Raw genomic sequence first — 18061 nt, forward strand, 5'->3', positions numbered from 1 at the left:
TCTCCCCCTCAACCATAGAAGTATTTAGTTCAGGCCCATCACTGTCCTACAGATCAATCTACCTTACAGTGTTGTTGTTATGGGAAAACAAAACTGAACCATGAGGAAAGGCAAGATGTAAATCTTACAAATAATTAAATAGCTATATGACACCCAGCTTAGTAATACTGGACACTGGACTGAAGTCACAAAACACAAGCATGTAACCTGAAAGGGAGAACATAATTGCAATGATGCCTAGTGTTGTAGTGAAAGAGATGTAGCATTTGTTTCTTGCATTATCTGTTATGAAACCAGAGGTGAAAGGAACCAAATTCTATAAATTCTATCTCTGGTGAAACCTTAATTCTACAATTAAGGAATGCCAGCTCCTGATTCACACATTTTTGAAGCTGTCATCTCACCACCTATTTATCCCTATTATTTATTAATTTTTAATCTCACTTTTCTGTCTATACAAAATTCAAGCTGTCTTGCAACAATTAAAAAATACAAATGATGATTCATAAAACAATATCATTAAAATCGGAGGTAAAATTATAAATTAGTCACACTAAAATAATTCAGTTAAATGCTTAGAGGAGATAGGGTTTTGCTATTTTCCTGAGTACTAGAACAGTGGTGGTGAAACATATTTCCTTGAACAGAGCATTCTATAACCTGGAAGGAATGGAAGCTTCTGTGAGAAGTTATTCAAAAAGGCCTCTCTTGATGATCTAATTAACCGGGCAATAATCAGGTCACTAACTCCTGATTCATACTTTCTAAAAGCAGTTTTTCACCGCCCATCTCATGTAACCTTCATGCGTACAAGACTAATATTAAACATAATACTTGCTGAAACAAAGCCAAAATCTCTGATTTTGAATATATATCAGTGGAGGTGTAAGCTGGTGGTGTCCATCGTGCAAATTAAAACATTGGCACAGTATAGGACTGCTGTGGAAAAAGTTAAATGTCATGTTGAGGATTATTAGAAAAGGAACCAAAAATAGAACTGCCAATATAATGATGCCTTTATACATTCCATAGTGCAACAGCATTTGAAAGTTCTGATCACTGCACCTTGGGGGGAAAATATTAAAAGTAAAGATATAGAAAAAGCAATCACAGTGAACAAAAGGCTAAAACATGTCCCTATGAAGAACCATTACATTTGGGATGTTTAAGGCATATAAGAAGATATATAAGTAGGTAACTTTAGATAGGTAACATTATGCACAATACAGACAAAATGGATAGAAATATATTTCTTTTCCTCTTTCAAAATAATAACTAGAACTGTGGTTGAACTGGAATGGTGGGAGATTCAGAACAGATCAAAGGAACTACTTATTCACATTGTGCACAGTCAAGTTCTACAAATCACTACCACATGATATAATGTTATCTAATAATTTGAAAAGGTGAGATAAATCCAAGGAGCTATCAGTTGCTGGTGGAAGCCATGGTGGCAATAATTTCTTCCTGTATCAGAGGCACAGTGTTTCTCAACAATGGATGCTTGAAGAAACGAGTGGAAAGATGATAATGTCCTCATATCCTATAGTAGAAGGCCTCCCAATGGATCCTGGTTGGTCACTTACAAATGTAACACTGGATTAATTAGCACTCTGGTCTGATTCAGCAAAGTTCTTCACATATTCATATATCAGCATTCTGAATTCACATCCAGCCTACATGCACTAAATGCTCTGTTCAGACATGTCTGCACTAGAAGCAACGTGTTGTCCTTAAAAAGAAACCACACCTTTAGAACAACGTACGGGACATCCTTTTCCAGTTCTTCTAGAAGAAGCAAGAATTCAGTTTCTCTTTGGAGAGTTACTGGGACTGTTTTCTGGAATGATTAAAGAACAGATAAAGAAAATGTAAGAAAAAAATAGGATATACAAATAAGAATCGTTTTGTGAGCTCCTGTTGGTATATTGTTTTAGATGCTTAAAAACTTATAGCAATACCCATCTACTGTGGTATTTCCCCAGAGGGATTGCATTTTTATTTGCAATTGCTCCCTCAGCTATTTACTGGTGCATATGAACCCACATTGGCTCAAATTCAAAGGATCCACTGATTAAAACTACATATAGTTGGGGAAATTATTTTTGCCACTCCCAGATTATGTAATTAACTTAGTACAACTGCTAACTTTCCCACTAAGCCAAGAGGTGAATCTGTAATGGCAGCTTTGCACGTTTGATTCTATTTAAATTCAGTCGGGAGTTGCATGTTAGATTGATTTTCAATGCACAGGAGCAAGACCATTTAAAAATATGAGTACCTTAGAAAGGATTCAAAAGCATATCCTCCCATGAGAATCATTCCATTATACAGAATTGGGGTATCATAATGACATTATAGGAGGTTTTTGCTTTTGTGCCTTTGTATCAATGTTGACTCCTGGTGACTGCCTAGACAAGTCCCTGCAGTTTTCTTGGCAAGATTTCGGAAGTGGTTTACCATTGCCTGATTCCTAGGGCTGAGAGTGTGTGACTGGCCCAAAGTCATCCAGCTGGGTTTGTGCCTAGGTGGGACTAGAACTCCCGGTCTCCCAGTTTCTAGCCTGGTACCTTAATCACTACAGCAAACTGCAGCTGAAATTTACAGCCCAGTTTTTTTTTTTTTTTAGTTTTATAACTATAGTACTTGAACTAAATTACTATTTCTGTGTTTAAAAAAGAAAATCATTTTTTTCTATTGAAGCAATTTAAGTAAGAATACAATATTACTATTTAACCACAATCTATTTTACTTTTGCATTGTTCAGAAATCATATGCCAAGCTTCTTCTTAGGCAGCACTGGTTCAGTTAACTTATTTGGCTTAAGGCGATGGAAAAAAGGTCTTAAAACTTCTTGTAATTACTCCAGTGCTGATTCCTGTATTTCATTACTGCAGCAAAATTTCTCTCTATACTAGACAAAGTGTTTTCCTACATTGAACTAAAACGTTTTTCTTTACCTGTTCATGTGATAGCCATTCCTGCAATACAAGGAGCCAAAACCAAGCAAGTTTCTGAGGACTGTGCTTTGATTCACTCCTACAAATATAACATAACCAAAAATACATTCACATCCTATATGTTCACTTTTTAAAAGAAGTTACTCTTAAATAATCATGTTGCAAACTACAACCATAGTAGGAATTATATAATATCCCAGAAAACTGTAATCCTCAAAAATTTACCTCAAATTAAATATGCACATACTGTAATACCTCTGCTGTAACTTTCTACCACTCCAATCACCTGGATTTCTTCCACCTGCCATAACTACACTTTAGTTAATCTGTGGCAAATGACACAATTTAATTTAGAGAATAAAAGAATGGAAAATATTCTTTTTTTCCAGAGCAACCACCAGGAAAATTATTTCCCTATATGTTCCAAGAGATCACCAATTTCATATACTCTAAAAAAATGCAGTAAATAATTTTTAAAAGCTAGCATGAAGTAGTATTTAAGTCTTGTAAATCTCAGTATGCTGGCACCATCAGCAGATTTAAAACTCTGGGGTTTCTTTAATTACTGAAAAAATATTTCACATCAATTTTAAACATCAAAAAGACTGTACATTCTGTCTTCTTTTGCTTTATATGTTTAAAATATTTTGTAAGAATTTAATGCAAAGATATAATTCTATTTTACTTTACCATAATTCTACATAAGAATGCATTTTTTGCATTTTGATTGTCTTGTCTATTGCATTTTTACTGTCTTGTCTGGGAAAAGGTTCTTGATATTTCAGAAGCTCACACGATTTTGAATTGTCCTACTGAAAATAATGTCTTAATATAGAATTTAGATTTTCCTTCACAGCTAACACAGCTACTTCTGCTTTTTAAGACTGAAGATTCAATCCTAAACGTGTTTATTTAGAGATCTCATTACCAACTAAGTACATTTAGAATATAATCCTAGCCATAATTAACATGAAGCCAGCCCTATTAAAAGTCGCAAAATGTACTTTTGCATAAATACATTGAGGATTACACTACATAAATATAACAGGTTACACTGTAATCAGAATGTGCACATTAAACTCAAAACAAATATTATTTGACACACATTAAAGGAACACCATGAAAAATGATTTAAGGTTGCAACCCATTATACATCTACCTGCAGATAGGTAATCACACTGAAAACAATTAGGAATTACTTCTTCATATCCATGTATAGGATTGTATTGTTGTGTGTTATAAATGATGAAATCCCTTTTTTCACATATACCACTTTCACCTATTTGTAACAGAATATAACTTACCTCAAACGGGAAGGGCAGATTATTAGGGCATGAAGGATTCTTTCAACCTTTTCAGAACCATCACCCTGCCACTGGTGTAACTGAGGGACGCAGGCCTGTGCAAGTTCCCAGTCTCCTCTTTGCACACATTCAGAGAAGAACCAGAAGAGTCGTTCTAGGGATGCTGCTTCCTCCTTACCAAATGGATACATCTTCCTGCTTCAAAAGGCACACACCCTGATTCATCAGCTCGTACTTTGAAATATATATTTACTGAAGCTGTTGCTTATAATGTACGTCCTAAAATGAAAAGAGTTTGGAAAGAGGTGAGTCAAAGAACTTCAGTCTTTCTCAAAACTTTATCCAGCCAGGCAACTAAAGTTACTGCATTCTTTCTATTTCCGACTTATAATTCCAAACTCACCACTCTCTCCCTTCCAGCTTAGCTACACGCAGGTGGAGAGAAGTCTCTTTATTGGCTGATTCCCCAGTTATTTACCAGCTTTCCCATTCTAAGTGACTCTGCCAAAATCTGCACCAGAAAAAACTAATATGCAACCCCCACCCCCAAAAACCTTGTTTGCATACAACTCACTTCCATCAGCAGAACTTCACAAAAACAGCCAGCCATCATAAACTGACACATTTCTGACTTTCCTATTTTTTTTCCCCTAAGCCAGTGGGTCTAGGAAGAAAGCTCTATTAATTGCATGCCTTTTAAAAAGCCTTTGCTTTTTCACTCATCTTTATTTTAATCTAAGTTTATTTATGTATTTATTTTATTACAGTGGTGCTGAATTATAATACAGGACAGTTGAAAACTACTTCTATTAACATCTGAAACTACAGTTTTTCAAGAAACCTTTGCTCCTGTGCTATATACCATTGTTTTTCAGCCATATTTACTGGAATAATAGACTGTACAAGGTTATTTCTAAAGTGCAAAAACTCAGTGTATCACACACTGGAAGGATATTTTATTGCCAAATGTTAGCTAAAGACATGGATTTCATTTTTAAAGAACTTTAATTTACCAATTTCTTTTAAAATTATTATTTTAAAAATGAAATATGATTGTGAGTCCCTGTTCTCGCTCTCAACTAGCTTTGTTCACAAGTCATTCAACTGATCTTCACTGGAAAGGCAGGGAATGTGGCAAGCTGTGATAATGGCTTTCCTTCCATGCCATGACAGCTAAAATAACCACCCAAACTTTTTCCATGTTTTCAGAAGAAAATATGTGTTCAACAGGACTTATTTTCCAAGTTCGTATGATTATAGACTAAATCTTTGGGCGCATTATGAGAGAGTCACTGAAAAGGGCTTAGTTAATTCTGCTGGGAAATTGTGTATAATGTTTGCAAATGAGAGAAATAGTAACCAGGAATCCCCAGTAAATCAAAATTCCCAGGGATCGATCCTTCCTGACCTCTGAATGTATCCAATTCATAGGATTTCAACTTCTTCAACAGGTACCACTACCTGAGTTTGTTCACTCTGAAATAAGTCCTCTAACTCCAGCAGCCTAGTTAGCTCCCACAAAGAATTGGTGTTTTCCTCTAGCTCCTGGTCGTTCAGACTCCCGCAGACCAGATCTGGTGGCCCTACACTTGGGCGAAGGAGGAATATAGTCTTGTCGTTAAGCAATGGCTCACTGGGGGGGTTCACCGCCTCGAAAACTTCTCGAAGCCTTGCCCTCCTGAGTAAGCCACAGTCTGCATCAGCAAACCCGGGCAATAACAGGGGAAGGTCTGCCTGTCTGGGATTGCTGACGGACGCGCCGTCCCTTTGATGCGAGCAGCCTCTGCAAAACTTTCCCAGACATGAGAGTCCCTGCTTCCGCCTCGGAGTCTGACCTCTCGCGCTCCCCGTGTTCCCTCAATCCTTTGCCTTGTAAAAGCGGCAGCTCTTGCTTCCAGCCTGACTCACCTGGAAAAAGAAATAGCTTCACTATTTTCTGCGCAACCCCTCCTTCCGGATGCCATCAAGCCTGATGGCCGCAGCCATCTTGAACAGCATATCATGTGATCTAACAGGCCGGGGATGACACGGGCGGAGTGAAAGGGAAATACGCCATCGCTTCATCGGGCAACGGGGCTGGGCAGGCGCCATCATTCAAGCGGGCAGGCGAAGCAGGAGCTGACGCTCTTCCCTTAGTCCTTCGTCGGTCTCCCGACTTTCCTCCCTCCAGTTCTGTCTCGCCACGCGGAGGGCGCGGGGTGCGAGCGTTGCTGCGCAAAGGCGCTCGGCGTTAGGGCTACCCGAGTTGCGCTGCACGAATCCCGGCGGCCTCTCCATTCAGCGGTCGTCCAGATTTGTGCACTCCGGATCTCGGAGGCCTAACACCCCGTATGGGGACGGTGGCACTCGCTTCTTCCTCCCTTCAGCCTCTTTTACGGAAGAAGACAGGAAAGCAGAGAAAGGACTCTTCTGAGTTCTGAGAGGGGGAGGCATGGGCAGCGGTCCCCGCTGTCTCTCGGTCCAGTTCGGGTGTTCGTGTGAACATGCACAAGGCCGTGGAGTTTTCTTAACAGCATACAAAAGTGGTTTGCCACTCTCTTGTTCCGGGGTACTTTTTTAAAATTTCCTATTCTGGTCTACAACCCTGCGGTTTCTTGGTGGTCTCCCATCCAACTATTAATCCGGCCCAGCTCAGCTTAGCATTTCTCACGAAGGAGAATTGGAGAGTGGAACCTGTGCTGTGAGGTCCTTCAATGCAAAGGTATTCCGAGTTGCTTTGACCAAGAGTCTCAACAGAAATGTTCAAAGTCAAGATCGCAGGTCCCCCCTTTCCTAATGAAGATGCCCAGCCCTCTAGGAACATGCACAGAGTTCTCTTCAAAACACCCTTTTATTTCAAATTAGTGGAGTTTATGCATAATATAAAGACCCTACTATCTGCCTCTCCCCCTAGGGAGTGTAACAGTATATAGTTTTCATAAGCGATTTCCTGTCAGTGCTCACCTACTTTGCCCTACTGCCCCATCCACTTTCTTTATTGCCTTTACCCTTGAGGATTGCAACTGCACTTGCAGGCTGATCATATGCATATTGTTTACTCAGAAATAAGTGTACTGATGTGAATTAGACTTGCTTTTGAATGACTGTGTGATTCTAATAGACTCCTCCAGCTGTGACAAAGCACATAGAGGAACACAAGCACGATAGCCCAGCCATGGATAATTAGGGAATGAGTGCACTGGCTGGATGCAAATTGCCTTGGTTTACAAAGCAAACCATGCTCCAAGTTCAGCAAATCTATGGTAGTAATTCAGTTGCTCCCCATTCCTCATTTCTTATTTATGCAACTATTTTTTAGGTTATAAATGTATTTAATTCTGACTCGTTTCAACAAGAGTTCTCATTAAACTTACTAGGATGCGTAACAACAAAGGTAGCTGGTAAACTTTCCTACACCAGAGAGAGCACCAGTGCATCAGAGCAATGAAATCAATTCACCTGGTGATTTAAAAATTGTATTAGACATGGCCATGCATTTCCCAGTAGTATAAGCATTAGGGAAGGTTCAACAAATGTTCTTGCTGTTTATATACATAGTGACACAAGTGTTTACATTGCAGGTATCAGTCTGAACGCAAGCTACATGCTATTTCCACATAAGGAGAATGAGTTGAAGCAATTTGTCATGTGTCAGTTCCTATATATATATTTTTACTCAAGGAGCATAACTGTTCTGGTTTTTCTCCCACATGAAAAAGAATAGGTTAAGAAATAAAAATTATTTTATAAACCTATCACTCTACAGATATCTCAGCATCAGCTTTCTTTCTTTAAGGGCAAGGGTGGGCCATTGTTTTACCAGAAGAGGGGTGCACTCAGAATCATGGTTACTGTCAAGCCCCACACTGCTTTGCAAGATGTAAAGCACTTGAAAGAAGTGTTGTTTCACAAAGCTGGTTAGCACAAATGAAGCGTTAATGCAGCAGCTCTCTTTGGAAGACTCCTGTGGCTGCTTTGAAACGGGCCATAGCTGTCTGCGCATGTAAGTGCATGCACAGCTGCTTCAGTTCATTGGCAGTCCCAGTGGAAATGCTGTTCACGTACACAGTCAGCCAGCTGTCTTCCCACATTATATCCTTTGACTCTAACACAGTCCCTTCTTTTCCTTTTCCTCTTCCTCTTATTGTAGCATTGCGGCTCTGATGTTCAATTCAGTTTCATGGAATGTTCCTACCTTGCAACTTAAAGATATTTAAAAAAAATAAAGGGGAAGAAAAGGAAGATTTGCAGTACTGTGGGCAGGGGACGAGAAAGCAAGGGGAGTTTGCTTCACCCCGTCTGGGCAGAAATGGAAACAGTGCCCACTGAGAGATTAAGGGTTGAATAAGCATGAGCTTCTAGTGTTGAAGACTGAGAAACCAACACAAGATGACAGAAAAATCAGCAAATGCTGACCAGCAGAAAATGTTGCCCAGAGCAAAATGGCTGCACAGGGAAGGGGATGTGCCAGGCACGGCAGCCTATCAGCCAGTCTGGGGCTGCTACGAGAACAGCATAAAGCACAGGAAGGGCTTAACACAGCTTGGGCCAGAAAAGAGGAGTTTTGAACCAAAGCTGAAAACCCAGGTGCAGAGTTCATTTGCAATAGGCTGGGAGTGGGAAGAGGAAGATGGCATTCATTGCTGCATGCAGGAAGTGGGGAGTGGCCTCTACTGGCAGTGGACCAAACAGTGCAGGGTCTGTCCTGAGACTGTTTCTGTAATAGTCTAATTTCCAAAACATTAGCGTTGCCCTCTGTACATTTTATAAAAATAATCTGCATTATTTCTTTACCAATACATCTCAATGGCATTGTTTAAGGTTGTTCACCCCTTTAAAATCCATGGGATTGCTATCTCTGAAGATCAGGTTCATAAGGACATGGTTGGTGGGGCCACATCTCTGAATTTCCTATTTACTTTCCCCTGAAGAGAGGAGCCCCTTTGTTTGAAACACGGAACTGAGGCCCTCAAAATATTTCACTTTTGTGGTCGAGGAGTCTCCAAATACTGATTTACAGACAACATCACCTTCTCAGAGACTTTTCCTTGGCTGGGATTGTGTATTGTTAGAACCGTGCAGAAACTAGCCTTTACTGATCCTTGGAAGAGAAGGCAAGGCAACAGGGCTTCCTTCTTACTGCTCTGGTTGTCTTCTGAAGATACTGACTGTTGTGACTCAGCTATATGCACGGGTGGGGTCTAGCTTGTGTTTGCCAGAGATAATGTTCCCCATGACATCCCCTCTTTATTCTATCCTTTTTGTTTGTTATGTGGATATACAGGGATAGGAACAAGAAAAAAAGTTTTCGGACCATTTCTAAGGAACATAGCAAGCCAAAAAATGACAGAAAATGACAGGTGCACAAATGTAAGTAAATGAAAAAGACCTACTTTGTAATATAAATTTGTTTAGGAGAAGGATAAAAAAAGTTTATTTTCTTCTTCATAAACTTGGAAATAACCAGAGAAAGATTGCTATTCATTCCTTCCATTAATTATCCTGTGTTTTAAAATTGAAATTTATTAAAATTGCTTCTTGGGATAATTCTTTTCTGGAAAGGGCTGACAAAGTTAAGAATCAGTAATATTTGCATAGCCTTAAGTATTGTTCACCTGTGAGATTAGCTAGGCTTTAATATAGCCAGGGAGAATCACAAAATATGCATTGTTATGATAAACATTTGGAACTATAGATTTTTACAAAGTGCTGGGCTAAATATATGTATATTGTCATATATGTGTGGATTAATATCCGGAATAATTCAATATATTTATGTATGAATAATTTGCACTTGTATAGGGAGGGAATGTAGGGAGTGGACATACATCCCTGGGATTTATTATGCGAAAGACTTAGTATCTTTCCATACTGTGATCAGTGTTTTTCCATTGCTGAACAAGAAATCCAAAACAGTAATAAAAGTGCTGAACAGAAAGTGGAGAGATTATAATCTTGATTTCAGTAGACCTAATCCAGTGCTCTATCCCTGTATCACACTGGCTCCCCCATGTTTAGAAAGTGTCTAGACCAGTGTTCCTCAACCTTGGCAACTTTAAGATATGTGGACTTCAACTCCCAGAATTCCCTAGCCAGCCATGGTTAGTCCACATATCTTAAAGTTGCCAAGGTTGAGGAACACTGGTCTAGAATAACCTAGATATGTAAAGAAATAGGTAGTACAATTCACACTGAAACCAGCAATCAAAGGCTGCAGTTCTGTGGACATATAATTAATCTGCAATGAAATCCTGTATATAAAATGTAGTATCAGAGAAATTGCTCCAGGCTGTAGCCTACCACTTAGATCATCTAAGTTCCACTATATTCCAGCAAAGCAGTCCCCAAAATATGAGGGTTGTACTGCGTGATGAAAACACAGTGTTGAGTTTACTTAAAGTAGACTTCAATGAAATCCATTTCACAGAACTGAGCTGCCCTTCCATTTTCCTCTTTACTGCTGTGGCTTTTCAGAAAAACAGGCAGAGCTTTAAAGTTAGGAGAATAGATAGATAGATAGGCTTGTAGGTTAATAATGGACATCACTGTAATTTTTGCATAGTTTTGCATGTCATTATGTACCACAGAATCCTAGAGTTGGACATTGAATTCCACCCAGTGCTCAGCGCAGGAATCCAAATTCAAGCCTCTCGTGTGAGATGGCCTCCACTTGAATAAGTCTAGCAAAAGGGAGCTTAACATTTTTGTGGGCAATTAGTGCTATTGTCAAACTGCTCAGAATCTTAGTGATTTCCCCCCCCCAATGTTATAGATGCCATCATTAAACACACGTTTAGAATGATTTTTCCCCACCTTCAGGTAGAGAAATATGTTGGTGAAATTAAGGGAGGACTGAGGCCAACTATGAAAATCACTATCATGGGCGTGATATATCCCACTCCGAAAAGGTAGGTACATGACCTAGTATTTGAGCTGCAGTTAAATTGCCCATTGGGGCCATAACACATTATTTGGGAAACAAGAGAGGTAGACAGACTATTGCATTCTCTGGTAAAAAGATTCTTTCCTTCTCTCTGAGAACATAAAAAGAAATGTGGAATAAAAAGACATTTGTTACTCCTGAGCAGTGTGTCTTCACAAAACATACTAAGGCATTTTATTTCGAATAATTAGATTTTATAACAGTAACTTCCAAACTGAGGCATCCTGAGTTGTAAATACTGCATTGAGCAGAGGATTAGATTAGATCAGAGGTTTCCAAACATTGGGAGACAATGAAGTCATTTGGGAAAGATATCCTGGGTGCCATCATACACATATATGTGTGAATTTTGTATATCCCATCTTCTGAATTCTTCTGCCTAGTTCACTTTACATCAAGAAAATACATTTTTATTCATTCATTCATTCATTCATTCAATTTATATTTATATTTATATTTATATTTATATTTATATTTATATTTATATTTATATTTATATTTATATTTATATCCATCTCAAATTCATGACTCTGAGTGGCTCACCACAATTAAAACACCATAAAAATGCATAGCAATTAAAAACAACACACAGATAATCAGCAGCCAAGGTAAAAACAGAACAACCTGTCACAAACCAATGCAACCGTTGCATGGGCTCTGTCAGACATCCGGATCCCCAAGCTTGGTGACAAAAACCATGTCTTTAAGGCCTTACAAAAGGCCAGCAGGATCATTTTGTCATCCTTTGCTTGAATCAGGATAACATTTTTTTAAATGACAGCCCATGGGTTAATAAGCTTAACAATGACAGGATACCTATGTCACCCACAACGTTTTTGTGCATGGTCTTTATTAGTGTAATTGTCAGCATCTATTGTTTCTGCATTTCACTTCCTCTAACCTCACTATTTATTTATATGTCCTTCCCCAAACCATATATGGATCCTTGAAACTCCAGATGCATCTGGAACATTGTTTGGTTTATATTCTACCTGTATTTGTACAACTCAAGGCAGCATATATAACGTTCTCTCCTATTTTCCCCACAACAACAACCCTGTTAGAAGAGTTGGGTTGAAAGAGAGTGCGGCCACCTCAAAGTCACCCATCTGGCTTCTGTGCCTAAGGAAGGACTAGAACTCACAGTCTCCTGGTTTCTTGTCCAGCACCTTAACTGCTACACAAACTAGAAAGCCAGTTTTGTATACTAGTTATTATGTTAAAACACATTGCAAGTCTTAGGATGCTGTGGATTCTGTTGGTTTTTCTGCAACAGACTAACACAGCATCACTAGCGCTACCAGATCTAGGCTGCAAGAATGCAGCTCTTTACTAGACAGCTGCAAAGGTTTAGAGCATTTGAGAAAGCTTTGCTTCCATCTAGTGATTGTCCAGATTTTTGCAGCCAAAATTTGCTAGCCCACAGCTACACTTTTGGAAATGGTTGCTTCTAGTGGGTATAACAGATCAATTGATACCTTTTTTAACCAAGAAGGAATTATTTTCTGTGTTTATTATATAAAAATCAGATTTATATCATACCACACAAAATGACATCACCATCCCATATCTTTTATACTGTTAAGCTTTTATTGTGCAATTTGTATTCTGCCTGATTTATAGAATCATATGGACAATCCAAACAATGATACGACAGTGTATTACAATACTGTAATACATCTGTAATCAGCCCATATTTTCCATCTTTGCTCTAGCAGATTTTATTTTCCATTTCCAATTTCTTGATTTCTTCCCACCATTTCTTCCATTTATTTTCTTTCCATACTCACACAAAAGTTAAGAGGAGTAAAAATAACTGAACAGTTTTGATTAGTAGTGCTAGGGGATCTTGATCTGGAAGAATCCTTCCAGGACTTTGTTGTCTAACCATAATCATTGTTTTGGTGTAAGTTTCATTCACTTCTAGTATTATAATAAGAGGGCTGAGCTAGGAGAAATGTAGTTGCTTTTTTTCAGTTGCTGGTGGAGTTACACCATATTTACTACATATTGTGGAGATAAATGTCTACGTGCACATGCCTGGAAAACGTTTTTGGGATGGGATTTCAAAACTTAATGATAGTTGGGAAGATGCTACTTCTTCTTTTATAGATTGCTATATTTGAGAGGTTATTTTATTCTGGGGGAATTATGATATTTTATTATACAGGTTGTTTTTATGCTTTTGTACACCCCTTAGTGTCTGGTGATATGGGTGGCATAAAAATATTAGGAAGGAGAAAGAGAAAGAGAGGAAGGAAGGAGGGAGGGAAGCAAAAGCTGTTTATGAATTATATGCTGTCATCTTGCATTGCTAAAACCTGTGTTCCTTAACATATATTGCTTTCTTATAGTTTTTCAGTAACTTTGCTTTGTGACCCCAAGGATGATCACACAACCAAAGATATTGGATTATTACTTGTAGTCAGCTTTAGCGATAAATCCATTGTCCGGAATTCGCAAATTGCTGGGAAATGGGGTAAGGAGGAAAAGACAATTCCCTATTTCCCATTTACAGCAGAGGATTCATTTAAGGTAATCTCTCTCTCTCTCTCTCTCTCTCTCTCTCTCTCATACACACACACACACACACGCACACACACAGACACACACACACATGTCTTAGGACTGTGCAGAGCTTTGGATTCAAAGATTCAAAGGCAAATAGGTGACTGAAATATGAAACTTCAACTCTTTAAAGCACTGTGTCTTTTCCTGGTATTGTGCCCCTGTATACTCTGAAGTATTTTACCTTCAGATTTGAAGTACTGTACAGTCCTAATAAGTTTATGCCTGACAATGTATGTTGCCTAATTCCCATTGTTAAACTGACAATCCTTCAAGTCTTCAAGAGCAACGTTCTTCTCCAGCTCTTCAAATCCTTTGACATTTTGCTTCTGCAAGGACTCCAAGATCTATAAACCAGGACAAAAATATTGATGGCTCTAACCTCACCAAAAAAGTGTGGTCCCAAGTTGCAAGGAAGTTGCCCACAATTGCTTTAACCGGAGGGACTGAATTTGTGACCACATTCATACAAAACATGGCCTCCAGCTTTACTTTCTACAGGAGCAAGGAGGAGAGAAACTAGACCAATAGTTCCCAGCCTGTTGTCTGGGGTAACTGGTAGTTTTTAAGAGTACTTGGTGAAGGTGCATGTGTGTATATGACCCAAATTTTATATCTTGGGAGGTCACTGAATATTGAAATCTTAGTGTTCTTGTTTGAAATCTCACGAAATTTAACCATCTGTGAAGTGTTTGTGTGCCAACTTCCCAGAGGTTTCTTTAGCCTTTTCTTCATTTTCAGATGGAGCTTTTGTGTGAACATCAGCAGATCCGGATCCTGCTTGATGGACGTCAGTTGTTTAGTTTCAGTCACCGTGTGCAGCCTGTGCAAAGGATGACTATTTTGCAAATCGCAGGAGACCTCAAACTTACCAAGGTGGCTTGAAGCAAATAATAAATCAAAAATGTTTTTCCCATTCTTGAGCTATGACACTTCGCAATCCCAGGCAACGTGACTAATGGCGAAAGATCCCAGGAGGCCATTTTAGCCCAATGTCTGAAGGATCATAAATTCTCCACCCCTGTAATAAATAATCCCATATCATTACTGCATTATGGCAAAAGTGTTTTTTCTTCATTTTTTCCTTTCTTTGCTTTTATGTGTGCCTCTTGAAATGTTTGTGAAATTTCTGTTGTTTTCTTAAGGCTCCTCCCCCCCCCCAACAGAATTTAAATATTATTTTTTACTTTAGCTCAGGATTCTGGGACTCTTGCATGCCCATTCTGTTACTGTCTACTGGAAGCCTTGGGATGAGAGAGGTGCCGGTGCACAGAGATTTTATATTAATTTATAAAAGGAAAACAATTTGTTATATACAAAAGGTTTTTCAGCACATTTTTTTTTATTGTGAAGTAAGCCATACTATGTTCGCTGGAGCTTGGTCCCAGGTAAATTTGTATGCCATATATTGAAAAAATGAAAATAAAATAACTGTGTGTGACTATCCTTATTATATTTAACTCAAAGCAATATATTGCACTGAACTTCACCTCACTTTTGTCTGTATTTAAGAACAGGGCTTTCTCGTAGCAAAAATATTTGATCTGAAGAGTAGATTCCAGTGTTGAATCAAGCATGTGCTGCAAGTATCAAAGATTTTTAACCTATTGATGGTTACTATCAATCTGCCAAAAGGATTTTATCCACACTTGTCACATGACAGCATCCTTTCTTAGAAGCCCAGTTAATGTTAACTAGGATGTTTTCTTCCAAGATTATCTAATCATGGTTTTCTCGACTCAACAAGAGATGAGACTGTTCTTCCCATTTCATGGATAGATTTCTTCACAAATCAAAGTCAACAAGAATTACAGTAAAATTTTGAAAAAGTAAAAAAAAAACCAACAGAAAAAAAAAGTATAATATATCATTATAACAATTAAGAGTTACAATTCTATATATACTTTTTGTTGTTGTTGTTTAGTCGTTAAGTCGTGTCCGACTCTTCGTGACCCCATGAACCATATTGCGCCAGGCCTTCCTGTCCTTCACTGCCTCCCTGAGTTTGCTCAGTTTCATGCTCATTGCTTCAGTGATGGTATCTAACCATTTCATCCTCTGCCATCCTCTTCTCCTTTTGCCTTCAATCTTTCCCAGCATCAGGGTCTTCTCCAAAGAGATCTCTCTTCGCATTAGGTGACCAAAGTATCTGAGCTTGAGCTTCATTATCAATCCTTCCAATGAGCAATCGGTTGATTTCCTTTAAGACTGACTGGTTTGACCTCCTAGCAGTCCAGGGGACTCTCAAGAGTCTTCTCCAGCACCACAGTTCAAAGGCATCAATTCTTCGGCGCTCAGCCTTCTTTATGGTCCAGCTCTCACAGCCATACATTACTACTGGAAAAACCATAGCTTTGACTATGCGGATCTTTGTCGGCAAGGTGACGTCTCTGCTTTTTAATCTATATATACTTATCTAATATAAATAATATTCAAATACATATATATTAATTTCTAATACCTTTATACAATATAACCTTAACTATCATTTTTTAACCTACTGTACTGTGTATAAATGAGTTCCATATTTCATTATACTTGTCCATGCAAAGTCTATGTCTATAGGCGATCCGCTAATAGGTGGCAAGTATAATTAGGTCTTCAATCCACAGAGTGAATGGAGCCATACGTTTATCTTTCCAATGTTGAAATATCAGTCTTTTAGCCACAGTAAGGGCATGGAGAATCCATTTACATTGTCCAGTTGTCAAATTCCATGTACTAGGTATGTAGTTCAAGAGAATATTATCCTCTAAAAATGTTAGCTTTTGCCACAGAGTCACACTGATATAGTCCACTACTTTCTCCCAAAACTTAGTAAGTATTGGACATTGTAAAAACATGTCTTTTAAAGAAGCATTGTCTCTATTACATCTCCAACAAAATTCTGTTTTTGACAGTCCTTTTTTATACAAACGTAATGGAGTCCAATAAATTCTAAGTATTATTTTTGTTGTATAAGTCGTAATTTGAGGTCCATTTACACTCTTGCTATAAGTTAAAAGACTCTTCCATTGTCTAGGCAATATAGGAACCTCTAACTCTTTATTCCACTCATTTCTTAGCATCTGCATACCAAACTGATTTATTGATAGTAAATATCTATGAAAAGCAATAGCATGTTTTTTTAGTTTTAAAAAGTTTAACGTTGTTCTAGTATCTCTGATGTCTCAGAAGCTGAAAATGCTGCTGGTCCAAACAAGGTTGTTAACAAATGTAGTAGCTGTAAGTATTGCCACTGGGTTATATCTGATAGATCATATTTATCTCTTGACACAGAGTATGTTAAAAATTCATCTTTGTCATCTATCAGTTGGTCCAAAGTCAATATCCCTGCTTCCATCCAATTTTTCCATATCACCATCTTTTCCCCAATTTTTAAAGTTGGGTTTCCCCATAAAGTGAATTTAGCATTACAATTTTTTTTTTATTAGACATTACATTCCATAACTTTCTAACTAACATAATTGTTTTCAGAGATACTAGAGTTTTAGTATATTTAGGTCCTAATGCTGTCCATCCAACCAAAGGTGCTATATATGTATATTCCAAAGTTGCCCAAATTGGAAAATAAACACCAACTGTTGGCTTCCAATATTTAATACTTGATCATAGGTAAGCATGATGATACAGCTCAAGATTCAGAAAACCGAATCCTCCCTCATTAACTGGTAATTGCATTTTTTGTAAAGATATTCTTGAAAACCAAGAACCCCATAGAAATTTTCTAAAAGAATTTATTTTCTGAAAATATTTTCCAGATATATAAACTGGAATTCCTCTCAGAATATAAATTAATCAGGAAATCATTTTGAGAGCATTCACCTTTCCCCAAAGGATAAGGTTTAATGACTCCCATCTATCGATATCTGAAGAAACCTCTCTGTATATTTTATTTATACATGTTACTAGCTGAGTTACATCTTTTGGTGTACACATACTTAGATATATAATGGATTCAGTACAAATACGGAATTAATATTCCTTAAATGGATGGGTAACCAAATTTTCACCTACTGGCATCAATTCCAATTTGGGCCAGTTAATCGAGTACCCTGCTATTTTACTAAAGGCATCTATCATTTGCATCAACACTGGAATAGTAGTGTGAGATTTAGAAATAAACAAAAGAATGCTGTCTGCAAATAAAACCAATTTGTGTTCAACTGAGTTATGTACTACTCCATAGATCTCCCCATGTTATCTAATAGCACAAGCCAAGCATTCCACACAGATATTAAAAAGCAAGAGTGAAAGTGAACATCCTTGTCTAGTTTTTCTAGTGGGAAAGTAGGAGAAAACATGCC

The 18061-nt window shown here is 38.1% G+C and overlaps 2 protein-coding genes across 4 annotated transcripts in view; one reads left to right on the forward strand and one right to left on the reverse strand.

Annotated features, from left to right (window-relative positions):
- Positions 1–6260, reverse strand: part of ZFYVE26 (zinc finger FYVE-type containing 26) — a 48710-nt gene extending 42450 nt beyond the window's left edge. For all 3 annotated transcript variants that reach the window (XM_088145614.1, XM_088145613.1, XM_088145615.1), the window contains exons 1-4: positions 6173–6260; positions 4265–4543; positions 2961–3039; positions 1751–1840 (exon numbers count right to left, since the gene is read on the reverse strand). In XM_088145614.1, the coding sequence (XP_088001740.1) occupies positions 1751–1840; positions 2961–3039; positions 4265–4455 (360 nt within the window). In that variant the 5' untranslated portion in view covers positions 4456–4543; positions 6173–6260. The remainder of the gene's footprint in view (positions 1–1750; positions 1841–2960; positions 3040–4264; positions 4544–6172) is intronic.
- A 158-nt stretch (positions 6261–6418) lies between these two features.
- Positions 6419–15319, forward strand: LOC103057890 (galectin-related protein A-like). The gene is made up of 5 exons (XM_007424493.4): positions 6419–6965; positions 9528–9613; positions 11063–11151; positions 13541–13721; positions 14496–15319. Exons 2-5 carry the CDS (start codon positions 9587–9589, stop codon positions 14637–14639), a joined length of 441 nt encoding a protein of 146 aa, XP_007424555.1. The 5' UTR covers positions 6419–6965; positions 9528–9586; the 3' UTR covers positions 14640–15319.
- Positions 15320–18061: the final 2742 nt, after the last annotated feature.

Source organism: Python bivittatus, unplaced genomic scaffold, assembly GCF_059951505.1.
Source record: "Python bivittatus isolate LINGU-HERP-01145 unplaced genomic scaffold, Pbiv_v1 ctg000480_np1212, whole genome shotgun sequence".
NCBI classification, from domain to species: Eukaryota; Metazoa; Chordata; class Lepidosauria; order Squamata; family Pythonidae; genus Python; species Python bivittatus.